Source organism: Orbicella franksi, chromosome 9 (assembly GCF_964199315.1).
Source record: "Orbicella franksi chromosome 9, jaOrbFran1.1, whole genome shotgun sequence".
In the NCBI taxonomy this organism is placed as follows: Eukaryota; Metazoa; Cnidaria; class Anthozoa; order Scleractinia; family Merulinidae; genus Orbicella; species Orbicella franksi.
Genome location: NC_138153.1, coordinates 5,477,301 through 5,499,138, shown reverse-complemented (window position 1 = coordinate 5,499,138; position 21,838 = coordinate 5,477,301). Strand labels below are relative to the sequence as shown.

At 39.5% G+C, this 21,838-nt stretch overlaps 1 protein-coding gene and 2 pseudogenes across 3 annotated transcripts in view; 1 reads left to right on the top strand and 2 right to left on the bottom strand.

Annotated features, from left to right (window-relative positions):
- Positions 1 to 2,492: 2,492 nt before the first annotated feature.
- The window catches only part of LOC145496881 (alpha-1,3-mannosyl-glycoprotein 4-beta-N-acetylglucosaminyltransferase A-like), a 37,599-nt gene continuing 18,253 nt past the window's right edge, over positions 2,493 to 21,838 (top strand). The window contains exons 1-3 of one of the 3 annotated variants that reach the window (XM_081476652.1): positions 2,493 to 2,919; positions 3,053 to 3,141; positions 20,943 to 21,046. In XM_081476652.1, the coding sequence (XP_081332778.1) occupies positions 3,053 to 3,141; positions 20,943 to 21,046 (193 nt within the window). In that variant the 5' untranslated portion in view covers positions 2,493 to 2,919. Of the gene's footprint in view, positions 3,142 to 17,916; positions 18,044 to 18,077; positions 19,248 to 20,942; positions 21,047 to 21,838 lie in introns of those variants that run through there. The other 2 variants (XM_081476653.1, XM_081476654.1) reach the window with 2 other exon arrangements.
- Positions 4,943 to 5,730, bottom strand: LOC145497295 (uncharacterized; annotated as a pseudogene).
- The window catches only part of LOC145496890 (uncharacterized protein KIAA1958-like), a 5,097-nt pseudogene continuing 4,408 nt past the window's right edge, over positions 21,150 to 21,838 (bottom strand).

Sequence of the window (21,838 nt, the reverse complement as noted above, 5' to 3'; positions counted from 1 at the left end):
GACGACTGGTTTGATCATGAGTCCTGGGTAAAACTCCCATATAAAAAGTACGGGGGTGCTCGTCGGAAATTTTGAAAAAAAAAAAACCCTAAGAGGTACCACGACCCTGTTTTGTGGGCGTGGCTTGAAATGTTTTTCACCCAGCTATTAGAAATACCAATTCTAAAACAACACATTATCTCCTGTCGTAGTGTTTTCGGCTCAATACCCTAAAATGTACCGCAAAAGTTCCCGCTGTGGAACTTTTGAGGCTAAACGCACTAGGAGGTACCAAAACCGCTTTTTTAACCCCTGAAAGGTACGACGAGCACCCCCGTCCTTTTCATATGGGAGTCCCCCCCGGAATTTGAGTAGCCTTATGAAGAGCCATCTGGAATCTCCTGCATCAACAGTATCGTGCAGTTCCTGAGTTCTCCCTTTACCACCCAACACAACCTCGTTCCCAGGGTCTCTCATTTTACCGCCCCCTGCGGGCGGTAAGATGTGAGAGACCCTGGGAACGAGGTTGCAACCAACATGGGATTGAACCTGAGCAAAGGAAGGGATTGCACATGCGTATGGACTCTCCTTTTTCTCGCTTCCAGCCTTTTCATTTCTAAGTTGAGGAGCAAGGGTTCAGGTGGGTGGAGAATTCAGGGATTAAACTACATTATTTTTCATGGGTACTTGTGAATTATTGGAGGAATTTTCCAAAACTATAACGCTGGGAGGTAAACTATGGTGGTCTAGTCTCCCAAACAGGGAGTAGCAGCTTTCCTCTACGATCACGCATTGTTCTACGCAAAAAAAAAAAAAAAAAAAAACCGCCCGATCGCAACCTGCTTCAAATTAGGGCTGATATCAATTAGCTACCTGGCTCACAGGATCCGAAAGGACTTGACCATCATGCTGGGTCAGGATAAGAGAGTTTTGTTTAGAGAATGTGCCTTGCGGAGCCAAATTATTGTGAGCCAATGCAGTGATACGGCTTTGACTGTGCTATGACTTACAGTTAAGTTTAGTCCAGGTAAGGAACTGGCTGCACAAGTTTTCGACTGGCGGGAAACTTTTTATGTGCCGCGTCAATAACTTGACAACAGAGCATTTCACTCAGTAAAGAATCTTCAAAATTTATTGAAAAAAGTACATTAAATCAATTTAATTAGTTGACTCCTTCAACTTCCGGGTACCGTGCACCCAAGACTGAACAATCAAAGTGCAACATGTTGCTAAACTGGTGCTATATACACATACAGCTCTCATATTGCATGTATTGTTAAAGCTTTCTGGTGTCTTTCACCGAAAAAAGCAAACAAACTTCCGCGTCCGCAAGCCAGTTTCCGAGTTCAAAGTTTTCGAACCCAAAACACATCCTATCACGGCCTCACCAAACTGCTGAAGAAACTGGAAACAACAGGTAAGTAAAATAAAGCATTTGTAAGCTATATAAATTAACAGGTTGGTCCAGCTCAATAATAAAGACAAAGAAGCTAAACAAAAATACGATCAGAGACAATAGATCTTTAACATCAATTTAGTTTATTGTTTTACGTTGTTTATTTTTCCCATCCAACAAAAATATATTCGTTCTTTCGAGGTAATAAGAATGACGCCCTTGATATCGCCATTTGTGTTGATTTTTACATCATTTTCAAATCTCTCAGTGATTCGGCCGACGCCCTGGAGCCGACGGTTCCAGCATAAATTATTTCTGGCTCGTTAATTATTATTAAAGAACAGAAATCACTGTTAGAGGAACTGGGAAATCAGTAACCCCTGAACGCAAACCAGAGAGGCCGACAGATCGCATTGTGTGGTCAAGAACTATTAGGGAGTAGCCATTTATGACCATAAATTTCCGAAATGATTTATCGACACAAAACAGATTAAATAGAGGGCCGGGTCCAATTTAGCTCCGTCAGCCGAGTCCTTTCTGTGTCTTGTCAGTGTCTTGTCGTGCAGTCGGTAGCAATACGCTCGAATGTGATCCTGTTAGGCCCCGTGCTCACACTACGCGGGAGGAATTTGAAAAAACGGAGATTTCATTCTGAAAACCCATCAAACTGATGTTTTCCGTCCACACTACGCCGGAGAAATTTGAAAACGGAGCTTCCGCTCCGTGTGAAAACGCATCAAATGTTTTTCGTCCACACTACGCCGGAGAAATTTAAAAACGCAACAACCACAGGTCATTTTAGATTTGTGTCTGAGGAAAACTCCGTCAGAGAAATCACATGATTTTCGTGACTGCATCGTTTTCGAAAAGTTCTGTTTTAAAAATATTTTCCGTCCACACGAAAACGAAAAGACGGCGTTTTCAAATTCCTCTGGTTTGAAGAGCGTTTTCGAAAAGCTCCGGAAGGATTATGGTAGACAGTAGGCCTAACCGTAGAAATAAAGCTACCCCGTCCAGACTTTCCTGAGTGTAGACTATATCTTCATGGATAAACCATAGGAGAATACAGAAACAATAGAAATGTGAACTTATAGCGTGAATAGTTTCTCGTTCTTGCGTTTTACTTCCCGTTAAACACTTAAAAGTTATGCTAGCCTACAGACGAGGTGGTCTAGCGGGGCGCGCAGAGCTAATTGCTTTAATTGCAATCTCTTTCCGAGACGGCCGCGATACTTTTTGTAGCACCAATAAATCGAGAGTTCTGGGAGAAATCGGAAGGTGAACCAGCATTATAGTTACAGCGGTAACTCTACCTACGCACATTCATTAACCTTTATTGAAGTTGATTTCCGGTCCGGTTTTCGATTTTGTCAAGAGTGTCGCGCGTTCCGGTCACCAGTGACCGAAAACGCGTGGGCTCTGGGGAAGAGAATTGCTTTGTGACGTTCCCGCCCATTGTTTGTGCGCATCATTGCTGCGCATGAAACTCATGTCGCTATGTTACGCGACGTCTGATCCGGCCCATCGAGAAGAAAGATAAACAGGTAAAGTGCTTGGTACCCTCTATATTGGTCGGTAACCCCCTCTTTTCTTTCCAGAGGTTACTTCCTTACTTCTCACAACCGATCGAATTTTTCTGCTATATTAATTGGTCCTTTGTTTTTCACTCTCTCTCAGATGCTTATGGCGTATCCTGTGAGCGTTCCATTGGCTAGAGAAAAATCAACACTCGTATCATCTTCTAGTTTCCAGGTGCGTCGTTACTGGTGAGTATAGGGTTGATCTTTAATCAACTCAATTCTTGTCAATGTGTTGCAAAATGCCTTGGCCTGGATTACAATAACGTGGTCTGGCTTCCAAATTTGTCGACGTCAAATTGTCAAAATTTGCCGGCAAACCCTGTTGGAGGTTGGTGGTGGTGGTGTGGTTGGTGGTGATGGGGCCGGGTGGAGCTGAGTCCTGAACGGAACGTGTCGCTGAAATGATGGTTTTCGGTGTCTTTCGCCTTCCAGATGGAATTAAAGGGGCAGGTTAAGCAAATCACAACCACAACAAGAACGCTCCCAAACAAAAGGTTTAATGAGCAGAACAATATTCTATAGGAATCCGGCCTGTTTTTCCATGTTCAAATTTAATACTCGTGGATGACTCGAAGTGTTCGATAAATCATACGGGCCACGTTTTGGTAGATTAATGTTGCATTAGGCCCAGTTCAGACGTCGAACTTTTCATGAGCCGAACTTAATTCAAATTTGGACCGACCCAAATTCTCAAAAGTACTCCTGTTGATTCAGACGTCGAACTTAATTCACCGAACTTAATTTAGTTCGAATAGCCGTTTTTAACTGATTCAGACGCCGAACTTTTCATGTACTTAATTCAACGTATTAGGTTCGGCTCATGAAAAGTTCGGCGTCTGAACTGGGCCTTAGATGTTCTTCGAAGATATAGCGATCATTTATGACTCGAACATTTTCGAATACTCTCAGTTGTTCGAGAGTTTGCGACTGGAACACGAGATGCACGACGCCACTTCTGACGTGAACGTCTTCGAATACTAAAGGCTAGTTTTCACTAGAACATAAGCACAAGCACAAGCATAAGCATAAGCACAAGTGAAAACAGCCACGACATAAACATAAGCATAAGCAGAAACATAAGAAGAACGAACCCACTTATTTGTCTTGTGCAGTTTTCACTAGTAACGCGCTCGACATAAGCATAAGCATAAGCACAAGAAAAACGGACAGTTCCGTTTTTCTTGTTCTTATGCTTATGCTTATGTCGAGCGCGTTACTAGTGAAAACTGCACAAGACAAATAAGTGGGTTCGTTCTTCTTATGTTTCTGCTTATGCTTATGTTTATGTCGTGGCTCTTTTCACTTGTGTTTATGCTTATGCTTGTGCTTGTGCTTATGCTCTAGTGAAAACCAGCCTTAATGAATACGTCAAGTATGCTCTAATTTTCGAGAATCGCGCGCTATGAATACGAAAGTTATGTCACATTTTTCACAGCCAAAGATGTCTTGCGTCGTCAAGAACGGGTTTTATGAAGGTAACATACGCTACCGCGTAGTTCAGTCAGACAACACGCTAGTGTTCCGAAGCGTGCGAGTGGAACACGAGACTCATGCGAATTATGAAACGTGTTCATGTTTGAATACTGGAACTGCGGTCTTTTCGTCAACGAGTCGTTTTGCCAACAACTCGTCCTAAGTCGTTTCGCCAACGTCCTACCGGTCAATTCGTCATATATCCAGTACTAACGAAAAAAAAAAACTGCTTATTGATATTTGGAATGCAATCCTGATCCTTGGGTGATCCTTGGGTCAAGAAATGATAAGTCGCTGCCAGTTTCGCTTGACTGACTTTAGATCAATTTGCATGTTTTTGATAGTTTCACAAGCCGGCTCATGGGCGCTACATCACGGTAATTTTCGCGGTGAAAATTGACTGTTGAATACCAAAGTCCGATGAGAGTAAGCCGTCTGAAGGCCAAGCTCTTGTACCTTAAAGTAAAAAATTAAAAAAGGTGCTCAAAAAAGTATAAACGGTAATGCTTTAACAGTTGCTACAGTATCAGATGATATCAGAAACTAATCGTGTTGTCTCTCCTTTTAAGTTCTATTAAGTTTTGACTATCTTCTCATAATTGCTCGATATAATTCTATCTCAGTTTAGTCGTTTAGTTTTCGCAACTTTTAGTACAATGTCACTTGTTATTTGCTGCCTAATAGTTTTATAACGATCACAATGAAATAAGAAAAGGTTTTCGTCCTCAGTTTGGTTAGAGCGGTAGTATTTGACAAAACCAAAACTCACCGAAAGTGTTTTCATCTGAGAATAAGTGGCGTCCCGCTCTCTTCAAAACTCTCAGGTTCAGGAAGGCTTGCATACGGCTAAAAGATAGGACAATGTTCAATGTTCGTGTTTTTTACTTAAAGCAGATGTAACTAAAACTTAAACAGTACTTAAGGACAATTTTTTTGTTGTTTGTAAATTGAATTTACGCTTTACAATGTAACTGACTTATATAGGAGTCTTCTAAGACCTAAGACCGAAAAGTAACCTAGAAAAACCTAAGTTACATAAACATAAGTGCTTGTACTTACTATTGAGGGGTCACTGATCAAAGAGTCCATGTCTTCCTCTATTCTGGTACTCTCGAAGCATGGTGTCTCCTTGCACACCTGGCAACTCCAGTCGATTCCCTCTCCAGACTGTACAGCGGCGCGGTACTGGGCTCGGGATATTCCAGTATCGCAGGTACGATGTTGTCATCGGTAGCAGCCTTCACATTGGAGGTATTCCTGGTGCGGGCGAACGGAGAAGTTACACACGTTGTAGATATTCATGACGTTGAGTTGTTCGAATTGAATTCAGTTGCTCTAAAGCTCGAATGAAGATCCAGTATTTTTGGGGGCCTTTTATACTTATGGTATCGGATCAGAAAGGTAAGCGTGATAAAATTCACAGTTCTGATTGGTTAACAGGAAACATTCATATTCTAATAAGCCTAAAAACAAAAATCACATAGACGACGCTAATTAGTGTCTATTGTAGTTTGACTTGTGACTTTTTCACATATTCTAAACAATAGCGAAACTTTTGATTTTTTTTTCAAACAGGAAAAGAAAGGTCAATTACACACGCGCGCGTGATAAATGAATGCTGAATGTTTAGATTTTTACAGAGGACTTTTAACTCGTAGTTTTAGTAACATCCAAGCTGTATTGATTGTTATAAATCAGTTACGCTTCCTCCCCCCGTTAGTGTTCATACAAAAAACAATCTTAGCGGGAGGGGAAGCGTAGCAGAGAACTGTCGTCGTAAATAATGAGGTGCTCTTGCATGGAAAATAACTCTAGGTAAGGGAATGAAATAAATGACAACACACACAAGTGAAGGTAAACTTTTATTTAGACGTTGGCGAACTGACCAGTAGGACGTTGGCGAAGCGACTCAGGACGTTGGCGAATCGACCTAAGACGTTGGCGAACGAGACGTTGGCGAAACGACCGGATACCGAACACTGAGGCATACGTGAGGTTTTAAGGTTTCTAAACGACAAACTTCAAGTGTTCTGTGGTGTTCGGCTGGGACACGAGACTCATGCGAAGTATGAAACGTGTTCATGTTTGAAACTGAGGCATACGTGAAGTTTTAAGGTAGTCTAAACGACAAACTTTAAGTGTTCTGTGGTGTTCGACTGGGACACGAGACTCGTGCGAAGTATGAAACGTGTTCATGTTTGACTACTGAGACAAAGGTGAGGTTTCAAGGTATTCTAAACGACAAACTTCAAGTGTTCTGTGGTGTTCGACTGGGACACGAGACTCATGCGAAGTATGAAACGTGTTCATGTTTGAATACTGAGGCATACGTGAGGTTTTAAGGTATTCTAAACGACACACTTCAATTCATGTCTCCTCTTCGACTAGAGCACGAGACTCATGTAAAGTATGAAACGTATTCGTGATCGAATACTGACGCCAACGTGAAGTACTGAGGACCCATACCAAAGCTTGTATATCCCCCAAACTGTGTTCAAACTGCCGAGTGTAACACACTTTTTAATTCCTTTGGATTCCTAACAAAACCCACCCAAAAGAAAGAAAATTACCAGGACAATATGCATGTTATCCCAACAAAAAGTAAACAACTGCCGTTGCGACATCTTCATTTCATTTCAAATAATACTTTATTTATAAATAATAAAACTTATATTGTTACTTGTTCGTGTATGTTTATTTTCATCGAACTATGGAAGAATTTACGTTGCCAAGACCCTATGTTATGAAAAAGTATAAGGAACCATCTGAGAAGCAAAACCTAAAAAACACTATAACATTTTGTATGCATTTACTTTATATCTAGATGCTGCTTTGTTATGAAAAAGCACAACCATCTGAGAAGCAAAGTCTTTAAAAAACACTGTAACATTTTTTTTTGCAAACTTTATAACTAGATGCTGCTGTGTTATGAAAAGGCATAATGAAGCATTAGAGAGGCAAAGTCTAAAAAACCACTTCTATAACATTTTGCGTGCAACTTTCTAACTAGATGCTGCTATATTATGAAAAAGCAGAAGGAACCATCTGAGAAGCAGTCTAAAAAACACTTACATTTTGTATGCAAACTTTAGAACTAGATGCTGCTATGTTTAGAAAGAGAATTAAGGATGAATTAATGAATTGCTGCTTTGCATATTTAACATCATTTTTATTTGGTTCAACAATTGGAACCCTCTTAACATTACCATACACCTTTAGAGGTGTCTCACACAAAAGGGATGTAGTGCATCCGATTTAATCTGTAGACACTGTGTGTAAACCCTATATCAAATAAAAGCTTATAGAGCTGGGTATCAAACTATACCAAGGACTTTCAAATAAAATGAATCTCCAAATTTTTCTAGACATTTTTAGTGCTGGCATCCAAATCATTATTATTATCACATTTTGAAAGCTACATGTACAAGTCAAAGTGAACTTTGTTTCTTGTTAATTTGATTTGTTTCTCAGTTTCTGGAAACAAAACGCTAAAAAAAATTGCCTGCGTATTGCTATATTCAATCGCAGTGAAAAGTTACAGAACATTTCCAAAACAGGATTAAAGAATGGTGGAGTGATCATTCAAAAATCACTCTCAGAGAAAAAATATGTCAAAATAAAAATTAACAGACATGGATGTTAAACGAGCTACTGTCCAAAATTTGAGGCAGACTCACTTTGACTTAGCTTTCAAAAAGTGATTTGGATGCTCGCATAGAGAAACCCTGAAAATTTTGACAATTCATTTTATTTCAAAATTCTTGGTATACATGTACATGTAGATTGATAGCCAGCTTTATTGGCTTTAATTAGACATGCTAAATGGTGTGGGTGCAAGACACTCTGAAAGATATAGGGTAACCTCAAGACAAAGAGCTGAAAATTCAAACCAAGACCTGAGATCAACACAAAGTGTTGACAGGATTGATGACCAAAAGGTTTTATCACATTTGGAAAGCTACACTGTAAGCACCTGGGTTTCTAATGCATATAAAAACATACTTAAAATGCCTTTGAGAGAAGAGAGAGTTGTGTTGCACATTAATCAAGTTTACAGTGCAAACAAAGTATGAAAGGATGTGAGGGCCAGAGTTTGTGGGCTTAAAAACATTAAAAACAATTCAAGCAACAATGTTCAAGGTTACAGGTTATGTTTCATTTTGCACTGACAAAGGTAGGCAAGCTCTAGAAGCCTTTCATTTTTTGCTAGATATGGTGCAAACTTTTTATGCATTAATTAATCCAGTCAAAAATTGAGTATCAAATTCAATATTGTTCTGAAGTTTCAGCTCTTAACCTGAAATGAGGGACTAATAGCCACTCTAAACAAACAGAATGAACTGATTAGATAACTTCATGTAGACATGCAAACAAATTCCTCCTTAGGCTAATAACCTAAATGAGTGATAAAACTCAATTTTCAATATTTACCTTTGGAAGGAATATAATTAGTACAGTGGAACCTCGATTTAACGAACCTCTATATAACGAGGTCCTCAGTATAACGAACTATTTTCATGGCCCCAGTAATAGTAGACTATATGGAAAAGAACCTTGATACAACGAAACCCTGTTAAAGTGAACATACTTTGCCAATTCCTTGGCACTTCATTATATCAAAGTTCCACTGTAGTTTGACATTACTATAGCAAATTGTCTTGAAATTTGTAGTGGTCATCAATGAAACAGGGTTTACATGTACCTTAATATAATGTATATATAAAATAACAGATGACGAACTGATCAAATGTAGATTTGACTTGACATTTTATTACTATTTAGTTTCATACTACACAACTTGTGTGCAATACTCATCAGATAAAATTGCCAAATGGGAATTTACATCATTACACTGATTTGAAATACACAACCGACCATTGGAAATGTGATAGCTACAATAAGTGAATGCTTTTACAAAACAAAGGAAAGTTGGAAATTACGAATAAACTCTGTTATTATTGAAATGCAAGAGAAGATTTAAATTTTAAAATTTAACATTTTTCAGGGGAAATTTGTTTGCATGTCTACTTGAAGTTATCTAATCAGTTCATTCTGTTTGTTCAGAGAGGCTAACTCAGGTTTGCAAATAATAAAGTACTTCTCCCAGAGGCATAGGTTGCATCGATTTGAAGCAGGGTTATATGGGGCAGCCTCCAAGTGACTTTGACAATAAATCAAAGTTCAAAGTCACTTGAAAGATTTTAAAGCAAGCTGCCCCATATAACCCCACTTCAAATCAATGTAACCTATGCCTCTGGGGGAAGTACCTTTGTAAACCTGAGTTAGCCTCTCTGAATAAATGGAATGAACTGATACCTTCATGTAGACACGCAAACAAATTCTTCCTGAAAAATGCTAAATTTTAACTTTTAAAGCTTCTGTTGTTACACAATAGTAACGGCATTTATCTATAATTTCCAACTTTCCTTTTTTTCTGTAAAAGCATTCATTTATTGTAGCTATCATATTTCCAACGGTTGCATGTGTATTTCAAATCAGTGTAATGATGTAAATTCGCATTTGGCAATTTTATCTGATGAGTGCTGCACACAAGTTGTGTACTATGAAACTAAAAAGTAATAAAATGTCAAGTCAAATCTACAGTTGCTCGGTTCGTCATCTGTTATAATCACGCTCTAGTTTACGACTGAGCACTCTGAAAACAGATCTGCAAATCACCTTGTTTATATATAAAATATATAGAGACTGACAAGTGAAATGCCAAAATTTGCTTGCCAATATAATTTTTCAAAAGCTCTTACAAAAATAAATCTTAAAAAATCTCCATGGCCCCCTAAATAGTCATAAATACATACATGTATCTTGCAAGCCAGGGTTCTTCCTCACAGGTTTTCCTTTTTTTTCTTCAAGTAAGGATGCCAGGGATTCTACATACATTTATAATAAAGTTTTCATATAACGCGCGCTCTGATTGGCTGAAAGAGCGTGCTTTATCAGAGAACAGAGCACGGGTTGATGACGATAAGTTGGCTTTCAAATTTTTGCTTCGGAATTTTGACAAATTTGACCCAAATTAAACATCCCCTGTGATTCAGACAAACGCAATGGAAACGAGCTATTTGTCTGTAGCAAATAGGGCTCACAGAGACCATTGTTAGCAACAGTAGCGTTAAAACTGTACTAAAATAACAAGTTTTGCTAGATTCCCGCCGACAAAACACGTAGCGAAATAAACAAATTCTCAACCTAAACAGTGCTTCCGGATAAAAGACATTATATTTGTTACGAAGGCAGAAATTATACTTAAGAAGTAAAACAACGACAGAAAACAACAACTGAACTGTCTCTGTTTACGATGAGAAGCTTTATTTTTGTAAAAATGCTCAATTGCTCAAAAAACACTTACATGTAGTGTAGTAACGCTCGTTCTCCGGTCATCTCAGCGAAGTGAACCGACGAGTGGTCAGTGCAAAGCTTGCTCTGACATTCTCTTCTGTGGTCGGAGTAGAACCAGTGGGAGCCGTTTAGTCTTTCTAACTTTTACGCTAGTTCGGGCAGTCTTGCTGCATGCGGCTACAAGCCGTAAATAACTGTAGCTCCGTTCAAATTCAACTCGGCATTTTTCATTTTCATCCGCAAGCTTTGAGCTCCGCGTTTCGTAATTTCCACTGGAAAAGTGCACGTTTTCATGGGCCACAATACGGCCGGATTCCTCTGGACTATAAACCTTCACCTGCCTTTAGATCCGTGTTTAAAATTTAATTTAAAAGCGAACTTCGAAGGTACCGTTCTTCTCTCGAAGGCCGCTCAAACTACTCGAAACATTACTCGAAACTGAAAGCTTAGCTGAAGTCCAGTTTATGATTGACAGCTGTCGCTTCGTTAGCCAATCAAATTATTTGAACAATTCTAACAAGGATTGTGATTGGCTTATTTTAGCGTGCTTTATCAGAGAACAGTTCACGGCTGACGCCATTTTTGCTCGTTTGGAAAATAAAGTTTGGTTTGAAAATTCAGCCAAATGCGTGGGGAAATTATCGGATTCTTCATCATAAAACAAATAAAGAAGCCTCGACTGTGCTCTGTTCTGTTGTAAAGCACTTAGGAAGCGGTAGAGCACTCAAGAAGTAGGGAAAAACACTCGACTTCGTCTCGTGTTTTCCCCTACACTTCTTTCGTGCTCTACCGCTTCCTGCGTGCTTTACAACAGAACAGAGCACAGTCGAGGCTTCTTTATTTGTTAAGTAAGGCATTACCAATTTTACTTCATCCTATGATTAAAATACAATACGCATAAAAGGTTAGTTAAGTTTATGTGTAAATCCACACTGGGAAACCTCAAATCAAGCTTGCAGTACTAAGGAAAATATCATAATAAATCAATCAGTAAATTTTACACAGTAGTTTGATTTAAGGTCATTCCACAGTATTGCATTGCGCATCCCTACTGCGCATAATTTCACGCGTGATTAGCGCGCGCGCAGTAGAAAATGGCGGCTTTCTCTTTACGGCTGGACCTCGCCATAGAGGTAAATCGTCATTTTCTCGCAAACGAGTACGGTGACCTATCATTTTTTTCTGTTGTTTTGAACTTAGTAATAAATTTCTCTGTGTCAAATAAATATGGACCAATTCTCAGTGTAGAACAAAAAACAATCGTCGGAAACGTGAATTTCGCAAGCAATCGTGACTACAATCATGGTGCTATTATATGGATTTATTGGGTATAAACAAGGTGCTGTTGCTCCTAAACGAACATGGGGACCCCTCATTTTTATTTCAAAATTTAAGTTCCTATAATATAAACAGTCAATAGGCAAAGTTTCACAAAAATCTCAATGTAGGTTCTATTTCAGTGGAATGACCTTAATGGTTTAATTCACCATCATTCCCATTGCTGTTCCTTTTGAAATCAAGGTTACATTGACTTCCAATGTATAGCTTCTGCTTGATAAAGAAACATTTACAACCAGAGGCAATTCCATACATCTTAAGCAAACTTTACAACTGAACTTTACCCTGGAAACTTAAGCTTAACTTACTCGTACGCTGATCGGTGCTTGTTGAAGGTCGGACACTCAGAATGCTGATGTAGGTCGTTTCTCTCATTTCGTTACAAGTCGTTTCGAAACACATTTGAAGTCAATTTCGTTTCAAACGTAACCTCGAGGAAAAAATCCGATTAAAGTGTTTTCATCTTCGTAATACGTTTTGTGATTACTTGTTCAAACGTAATGTTGAGGAAGCTACTGGACCGTTATTTAGGACTTTCGTTGCCCTGCGGGCTCCGGAGTTAAACTCATCCCACAGAGAAAAGATATTTGTCTGAAGATCTCGGGACTTTCTCCGCTCAATACACCAGAATTTCTCCGAAACTAGCTTGATTCCTCTTACTAACCAAACTTTGCGCAGCTTTACGTGACTCTAGTCAGTTTAACTTTGCGGAACTTTACGTATCCCGTAGTGTCCAATTTGTGATTTCGTGCTGTCCAGTATTTAACCACTTCAGACGAGACGGGTCACACAAAGAGAAATCGCTTTGTAGTGATTATCCCGAAAACGTCGGTCTAAACCGAATGAGGGGAATTCGAAGTTAGAACAAAGTGTGTAAATTTCTTGACTCAAGCAAAACACATGCGCTGCGCCGACAACTTGAACCAAAAAAGTGCAATTGTTCTGGTCAACGAAGGAATACACGGTCGTGCTCCTGCCGTATGCCCATATTCGATAAGAATTTTCCAGGTCCACGTCACGGTTGTACACGCCATGAATACTCTAGAATTCTATAGCTTTGGCGTCAAGATCACCTATTCGAGGATAAACGTATATACGCGCAGATCGCACATACTTTAAATTCATGGTCTAAATTTTGCTTCCAGGAGAATGCTATGCACCCGAACTGTTACCTTCTTTTATAAGGTTCTTTTTACAAAGGGTTCGCCATCATACTCTAGGATTACAACAGATGTGTGGTATACTTTAACGAAAATCCTCGAACGATTATAAACGGAGCGTATTCCACCATATTCGACACGAATATTCCAGGTGTACGTCACGTGTTGTGTGCGGCTTGAATACTCTAGGATTCTATTGCGTCACAATCACATATTCGAGTCTAGAATACTCTCGAATATTTTGGCTCTCACGCAGTGGAAGATAAAATATAAGTTCATTTTTTACTGGGCTGGATCGGGGTCTAATACTGTAGACCTTCCCGAAACTGCTTTCTTGGCGCGCTGCTTTAAAGAAAACCCACGGTAAACTAAATAACATTGTAAAGCTAATAAATTATAAAACCTGCATACCCTATTCATTCATGTGAATAGAGGTAATTTACGCAAAAATAAACTTCGAGTTTTCTCGCCTCGAAAGAAATTCACAGTTTTTGCACCTCGATAAAGCGGTTGTCAACGCGGCCATGCCATCAACCAGTGAAACGCAACTTAGAACTCCCTAGCGAGTCTCGTTACAAAGAAGGCAACAGGAACGCTTTCCAGGAAATGTGCAATTTACAGTAAATTTTGCATTGGGAAAAGCGAAGTCTGTTGTGAAACATTCAGCAGCTTAAACGAACAATTATTCTTGTCACAAGGTCTGAAAAATTTTGTAAACGAAGCTTTCGACTGTATCGCACAGTCTTCATCAGCGATTAAAGTGAGCTAACGTTGTCACGTGAATGCAAATTTAGTGAACGTGTCATCCACATAACGATACCAGATGTCAGAATGTTGACCAACTAACGCAGCTTCTTGAGTTATGTGTACAGTGGAGACTTTTACAAACAGAACAAAGGCACTGCCATGGGATCTCCTGTTCACTGCGCCGATAGTTGCCAACCTGTACATGGAACATTTCGAGAAGTTTGCCCTATCTACGGCACCCAACCCACCTGACATCTGGTATCGTTATGTGGATGACACGTTCACTAAAATGCACGCTGCCAAAATTGATAGTTTCACCCAACACATCAACAGCATTAACCCTCGCATAAAGTTTACCAGCGAGCAAGAGGAAGACGGTAAACTACCCTCCCTTGACACGTGTGCCCATGTAAATGAGGATGGGAGCACAAAAACAACTGTGTAAAGGAAACCCACACGGTTCAATATCTCAATTTCACCTCCAACCATCATCTACATCATAAACGCTCAGTTGTGAGGACCCTCCTACACAGAGCAGAACACCTTGTTAGCGAGGAGGAAGATAAGGCAAAGGTAGTAGGGCACATCCAGAATGCTCTACTCGCAAATTGTTACAAACGCTGGATGTTTCAAGTCCCTTCTCGACCCAGCCCCACAAGTCAGGAGAACAGCACCTCGGAGACACCTGGACCAACCTCCGTAGGCCTGCCTTATGTGTCTGGACTCTCAGAACATCTTAGTAGAGTCTTTAGGGCACAAGACATCCGCACATACCACAAGCCTTACAACACGCTGAGGTCCATCTTAGTCCATCCAAAAGACAGGACACCAACCGAAAAGAAGACGGGCGTGGTATACGACATCACATGCAACGATTGCGGAGAGCATTACATTGGCGAGACAGCGAGAACTCTGGAGAAGCGAGTGGGTGAACATCAGAAACAAACAACATCTGCAATCCGGGAACACCAGTCTCAGGCCAACCACGAGATCGACTGGGAAGGAGTCAAGATTCTTGATAAAGAGTCGGTAGATATCAAAATGAAAATCAAGGAGGCCATCCACATCAGACGTCAACGCCCAACACTGAACAGAGACGGGGGCTATGATCTTCCCGCCATTTTTGACCATCTGTTGTCACGTGATTAAACAATTTGCATTTACGTGACAACGTGAGCTCACTTTAATCGCTGATGAAGACTGTGCGATACAGTCGAAAGCTTCGTTTACAAAATTTTTCAGACCTTGTGACAAGAATAATTGTTCGTTTATTTATACACCAAGGTCAAGAATGAGCGTACATAGTCATTCAGCAGCTTATAAACCAAATCAGCAGATAAATGGAAAAGAACGAAAAGGGAAAAAGAGAAACGATAACGCAATAGTATTGAACAGGCGAGCCGAGTCGAGCGCGGATTTTTTTTCTTTTTTTATAACTAGAATATGGAAAAACACTCTTCGAAGCAGAGGAAAAGAGCGTCTGAAGAGGCTGCAATGTCAGATATCAGCGATTAAATTCGCCGTTATTTCCGCAGTGCTATCAACTTGTGTGCCAGAAGAGGGCAGAAACGAAACATTTGCTTGCGATTTGCGCTTCCATTCAAATTTGGGAACGCGAAGAACCTTGCAAAATCGCCTAGTCTATCGCTTAAGAGACGAAAGCAATTAACAAAAGGAAAGAGTTCTGGGGAAAAAATTGCAAGACGCAAGGGATAAACAAATTGAAGAAGCGAAATATCAGAAATACGAGTTCCCGGATGGGATTACTGCAAAAATTGTTACTGCTTAAGGTGGCTGAACACAGTTTTTGATACCTGTGTTTCATTCACCTTTTTCTCTAAAACCCTTGATCTCTCGGTCGCCAAAAATGGCATCAAGCAAGTTAACAACACAAACTTTGTTTTTTTTATGGTTAAGCTGACGTATGTGCCGTTGCCATGGCAACACCAATAAAAATAAACAGGCCTTTAAAATCGGTTTTGTTTATTTGTAGAAAATCTAGTCATTAGATTTTCTTTATAATTTGCATGCAACAAGTTTGTAACGATTCTCACAAGTTAACACCTTTTTGCTAATAATTTAACAGAGAGATCTTTAATTATCCCTTGTTGAAGGTTTACTGGAATATCTAGAGTTTTCTTTGTTAAAGTTCAATTATTTTCAATACTCCAGTTACTTATTTCCTAAAGTACTTTCGTGCCAAATTCCGTGAAATTCTAATGAGTGGTTCTCGAGAAAAAGGCGTATTTCCGAGAGAGTAAATTTTCATTCAATCGCAATTTTTTGACTTACTACGCATGCGCTGCAGTTAACTGGGTTCTTTCGGTGACAAAGAAAAAGCTGAGAATTGCTGAGTTCTTTGCATCTTTACCCTTTCCAACATATATTTGTGATAAAAGACTAAAGCCATCAATACACTACGTTCAGTTATAGAGAAAAATAGCACAGACACTCCGGGTGCTGAGTAAATAAAATGATCGCTCTATTGACGGCATGTTTGTTTTTTGCAATCCTTGTGCGCGCGCTGAATTGCATCACCAAAAGCGCGCGCGAAAACTGTGTTCGGCCACCTTCCTTAAGGGCCCATTAACCGATTTATGCGCGCGCTCGCGCGCATTGCCTAATTTCACTTCCGGCTTCTTACAAAAACAACTCAATAACTTCCAAATTCGCTTACATTTTAGATGTTTTTCTCTGTGTTTCACAAAATGCAAAGTAAAAAAAGTATAAGCAAAGACAAAATAAGAGAAAGACAGAAAAACAAGAGCAATAGAAAGAGAAAAACTAACTCCGTGTGGTTTTGTTTGATCTTACCGAAGTGCGCTGGTAGTGTAAATTGCGCACGCGCTAATAGGGTAACTTCCAATATATATCGGGCGCACTTCCGGTTTCTTTAAATGCTAAAGGAAACGCTGTTTTTCATTAAATCCAGCCTTTTTCCACGGATTTCGATCAAAGCCAACGTTGGAAACATAGCTATGCATTCCTTTTTCGAAATCATGCTTTTTTCGGAAAATTACGAATTTTTTAATAATTTGAAATTCTCTCAAAATCTGACCTTTTAGAAATGAAACAAAATCTATGCATAGCGTAATGAGGATTTAAATTAAAATATTACATCAATGAAAAAAATCCCGATAAAGTAATTTGCCTGGGAGCCTTTGCGTTTTTTCAGTATTAGTCACATGACCATGGGCGTGGCCTGATGACGTCATCACTAGTGTTGCTGATCATGAAAAAGTTAAAACACATGAAATAACTCTTAACTAACTAAAAATTATGAGGTTACATGAAAATAAATTTTCCTTGGCAACGGCTCGAAAAAATCGGTTAATGGGTCCTTAACTCAAAATGTTGACATATTTTAATTGGCGTATCACAGTTTGCGGATCGTTGACTTGTTTTAAAAAGTCACGTTTTCGTGGATAACTAGTCCGCGTTTTGAGTTTTTTAAATTATATATATTTTTTAAGAAAATTCAGATAAAGTAGAAGTCTATTAATTCACTTGTACGGGACTAACTGATTGTCGCTTGACACCAACGAGAGATACTGGGACTCTGACACCTGAGTTTTTCGCTGAGTTTAGTCTTTTGGAGTTCTACGTCTTACACACATATGACTCCAACTCCGTCTTTTTCTTCTGCTACGTTTTCTTCTACTTCTGCTAAATACAACTTTACAATGCACACACCTTTATCTAACTCTAGCTACGCCCGGGATTCAAGCCAACGCTAAACCAGGTCAGTGATACTGAACAAAGTACTCGGAAGTAAATCCTAAACGAACGCAGCTGACTTGATGAGGCGAGCGGAGATTAACCAATTGAAAATTAGAAAAATAGAATAATCTTTAGAAACAGCTAACCTTGGATCTATCCATGGTAGGTAGAAGCTAAAGTCGCAAGAACAACACAAACAGTTACACAGGTGAACTTCCGAACACCAAGTTCTAGAGTGAAACGTTTCCAAGGCAAACGGAAGAGACGTTCAAGAATTGAGTGTTCCACAGTATGTAAGTTAAGCTTGGCTTACAAAACTAAGCTTTCTTAAAGCATAATTTCAAAATATTTGGCTCTATAACACACTATATAGTGTTTTAAACTGGGTAACCGCTTTTGTTAGTTGGTTCAACCACGAAACCGTTGAAAAGCGTGCAAAAGTTACGATCGAAACTAACCAATCAACAAATGCCAAAGTTTCCTGAGAGGTTCGAAACACTTCGTACTTCGTTGGGTTTACAATTTTGTTAAGAACTATTGTTCGAGAGAGATCTTTTCCAAGCGGCCCGGTTCGAGTAGCTCTACTGTAATAGGAACAGAACAGCACTATCATTTTCTAAAACTTTATTCTTGAACACAGTATTTGACGGCTGGGATTATTGTCCTTCTAAACAGAGTTCACAACGTAAGGCGTCTTCTCGTAAGCAGGGTAGCAAAATGAAGAGATTTAGCCGTGGTTTGAATTGCCTAAAGGCCTAAGTTGGCTCCACTTCACCTGAGCCTCCGTTAGAAACCTGTCATATAATGAATGAAGTTTCCTTTTTTTGTGCCAACGCAAATATTGACATATGGTCCACATGGTCAATTTCACAAAGTGTCTTTTTAAAGTAGATTTTACTCTGCCTCCACCCTGATTGGCTAAATACCAGTTTTGCTTGTACTGAGCTGTATAAACACGGAAAACGAAAAAAAAAACCTGAGTACTTTGTTTTGCGAGCTTGCCATTAACCCCACGAGGATGCCACGTTAATTCGTATTCCACCATAAAACACTTCAGCCTTTTAAAGAAACCTGAGAAATGCAGAAAACACTTGCCTAAGGCTCACATTTTCTAAATTTCCCTTCTGCTGTCAAATTTCCGTCATACATGCCTAATGTCTGTATTTGATGTGTTTCACATGGTGAACACGACGTTGGTTTGTTCATCTGCGTTAAATAAGTACTTTTTTTTCTATTCTTAATATCCTCTGATTGGCGTAAGAGATAAAAGAGGTCAAAGGCGTGCATTATGCTGTCATTATCAATTGTGAGCACTTAAGATAATTTACAAAACGCGAGCAGAAATGTCGTTTTAAACCTATCGTGACGTTTTGGGTTCTCAAACGTGGCTTAGTTTTATGGCAGGACAACACATGATCCTAGCGTTTTTATTTTGTTAAAGAAGTCTTCAACCACAGCAACTTAACTACTCTTTATAACAATCAGTATCCAAGACCGGTAAGTGAAAAGAGTTTTAATATTTTTTACGTTGGACCCGTGAACAGACTGATATTTTTTTCGGTTATTGAAACTGGAAATTTTATAAATTCTGCCAAAATTTTTCTTTTCAACTTTTCAATGCTGCCTATTGTGCGGAAACGATCAAAATGCCCGTCCTTCTTCCTTGTATTAAAAAGTTAAGTCCACAAGTTTGAAAGTGTGAAATTCTCAGGGCGGCTCCTGAGCGAAACCCCATGAGATTATATCTTTTACATTATTACATAACGCAGATCGTGTTATTTTTTTTCCTATTTGATACGAATGTGAGACCCAAATTGCGTCAACGGAATTTCCTCAAAGTCGATTAATGCAATTAAGTGATGAGAGATACTTTGTATCTCATCGACAAATTCGTTTTGTTTGGCGTTAAAGCTATCAAGAGAATTAACACATTAAGAAATGAAAAGCAGACACATGATACATGCAAACACCGCGACCACTGCATCAACAGAAAATTAATATGGCACTTAGTAGGAAGACTGTTCACAGTCCTCTATTTTCTCGCATTTTTATTTGATCATTGAATACTGAGAATCGCGAGAGAACTGGACGCCAGCGCAAAACGGGATACTTCTTTGGAGGGGTGCACCACTAAAGAATGGTGTAACTGACTAGTGAGGTAAACAAACTTTAAAAGCGAATACGAAGAAGAAGAAGACTTCATCTCGGGGGGGGGGGATGCGTACCCCCTGCACCCTCTCCCTCGGTCGGCCCCTGCATGTGGTTCGGGTTCGTTCGAAAAGTGTAGGACTCCAACGAAGTTAATCAGCTCAGTTTCATGCGTTTTGTTTTGAAGGCAATCAGAAAATAATGATAAAAAACGAAAGACAACGAACGATGTACGACGGTATTTTTAAACAATGTCCCACTCCCGAGCCATAGTTAATAAAGGAAAATGGTTAGGAAGGCCGGTAAACATCAAAGAAGCAAACAAGCAGACTATGCATGAATTACATAATCGCAATTCTTCTGTTGGTTAGTCCACCTTTTGTATTTTGCCAGGTTTTGTGCAGGGTCAACCCCCAAAATAGCAAACAAAAACAAACAACAAACTTTGCTAAGTTTCCAAACCATTTCCCTCGTACCACCTCGTACTATGTCCGGGCTGATCAGTTATAGCAAACATCCTCGGGCCTACCCTGGGGCCGGAAAGGTTGTCAAGGGCCAATGCCCGACGATTGTCTGGGGAGTGGGCGGGCTTGGAATTGACAAAGCCATAGCATTAATTAATTATTTATTTCAATTCCAAAAAGAAAATAATAATAATAATAATAATAATAATAATAATAATAATAATAATAACATTCTTCCCTTGTGATTTAGCTACAGAATCACTATAGAAAGTTCATGAAACAGCGTTCCAATACTCTCATACCCAGCTCTCGCTCTGTTTGAGATAATTATCTCGACTCGACATTGTTTTCGTCAAAAGTTTGTCACCCCTAAATATCACATTCTATTTTTGTAAGGCCATCAAAAACGCGCAAAAACTTCCCGTTTTCGATGTCACGCTCTGTCACGCGACTGTGTGACGTGACGGTAACAACTGGATTTCAGACTCTCTCGGTCAGTCAGACAGTGCGCTTCAGTGGGCCATGTCGGCCGATGGCACATACTGCTCTAATTCAAAGCGTTATTGTCTATGTTTGATAGGGCGAAAAATATGATTTGGACGGTTGTTAAAAGGAACAGATTCATATTGCTCTTCATTGCCGTGCTGAGCCCGCTTATGTACCATTTTCTGCTGGAGAGAGATCGTAAGTATTTGCACTCCACATTGGTTTTCTGTGTGTCATTGTGTGCTTACATATTGTTTCTTCATCTTTCGTTATCCTCGGGGAATACCTAATCTATTCTACTTGTCATACAGTAAACTTTGCACTAGATAAGTAAGAAAATAACTGGATACTGACGAAAAGGAACACGAACGGAAATTTCACGAGCGCTACTTAGCTAAACTTAGTGCTCTGTCTCCAGACCGATCTAACATGTTATCTACGCGCCGGCTGTGGCCGTATGTAACAATTTTCGCTAGCACCCACCGGTTTATTCGATTCGTCACGTTCATGTAGACATGATGTAGAATGCTTTAGAAATAGTTCGACTGTGTCCAAACATAGCCTTAAGGCATAACATCAGAACTATGTTGCTGAACTCGTCTTATTTGTAATCGGCATACAACCGTGTTCGTTTGTTTACGATGTTTTTGTTTTCGATACGATAGAAATTCGCTAGCCATACAAAAACTTTGAGAGCATCAGGAATTTTCCACTTATCGCATAAATATTTGAAGCTTGGAAAATTAACCCTAAATATTGCACTTGCTTTGGTGTCGTGATGACCGAGTTTAAAACAACAGTCCCTTTGTTAGCGAAGGTTAACCGAATTCTATCTAACCGGTATGTTCTCAGGCGGAAAGAAAATTTTTATTTTAAAAGCTTTTAATTTAGACACCTGCCCCGAGGCGTAAGCTTGACTGTGACGAGCAACACAATGAAAAAACGTCTGCATGTTAATTTTGAATAGGATGTGGAAATCAAGTGAACATA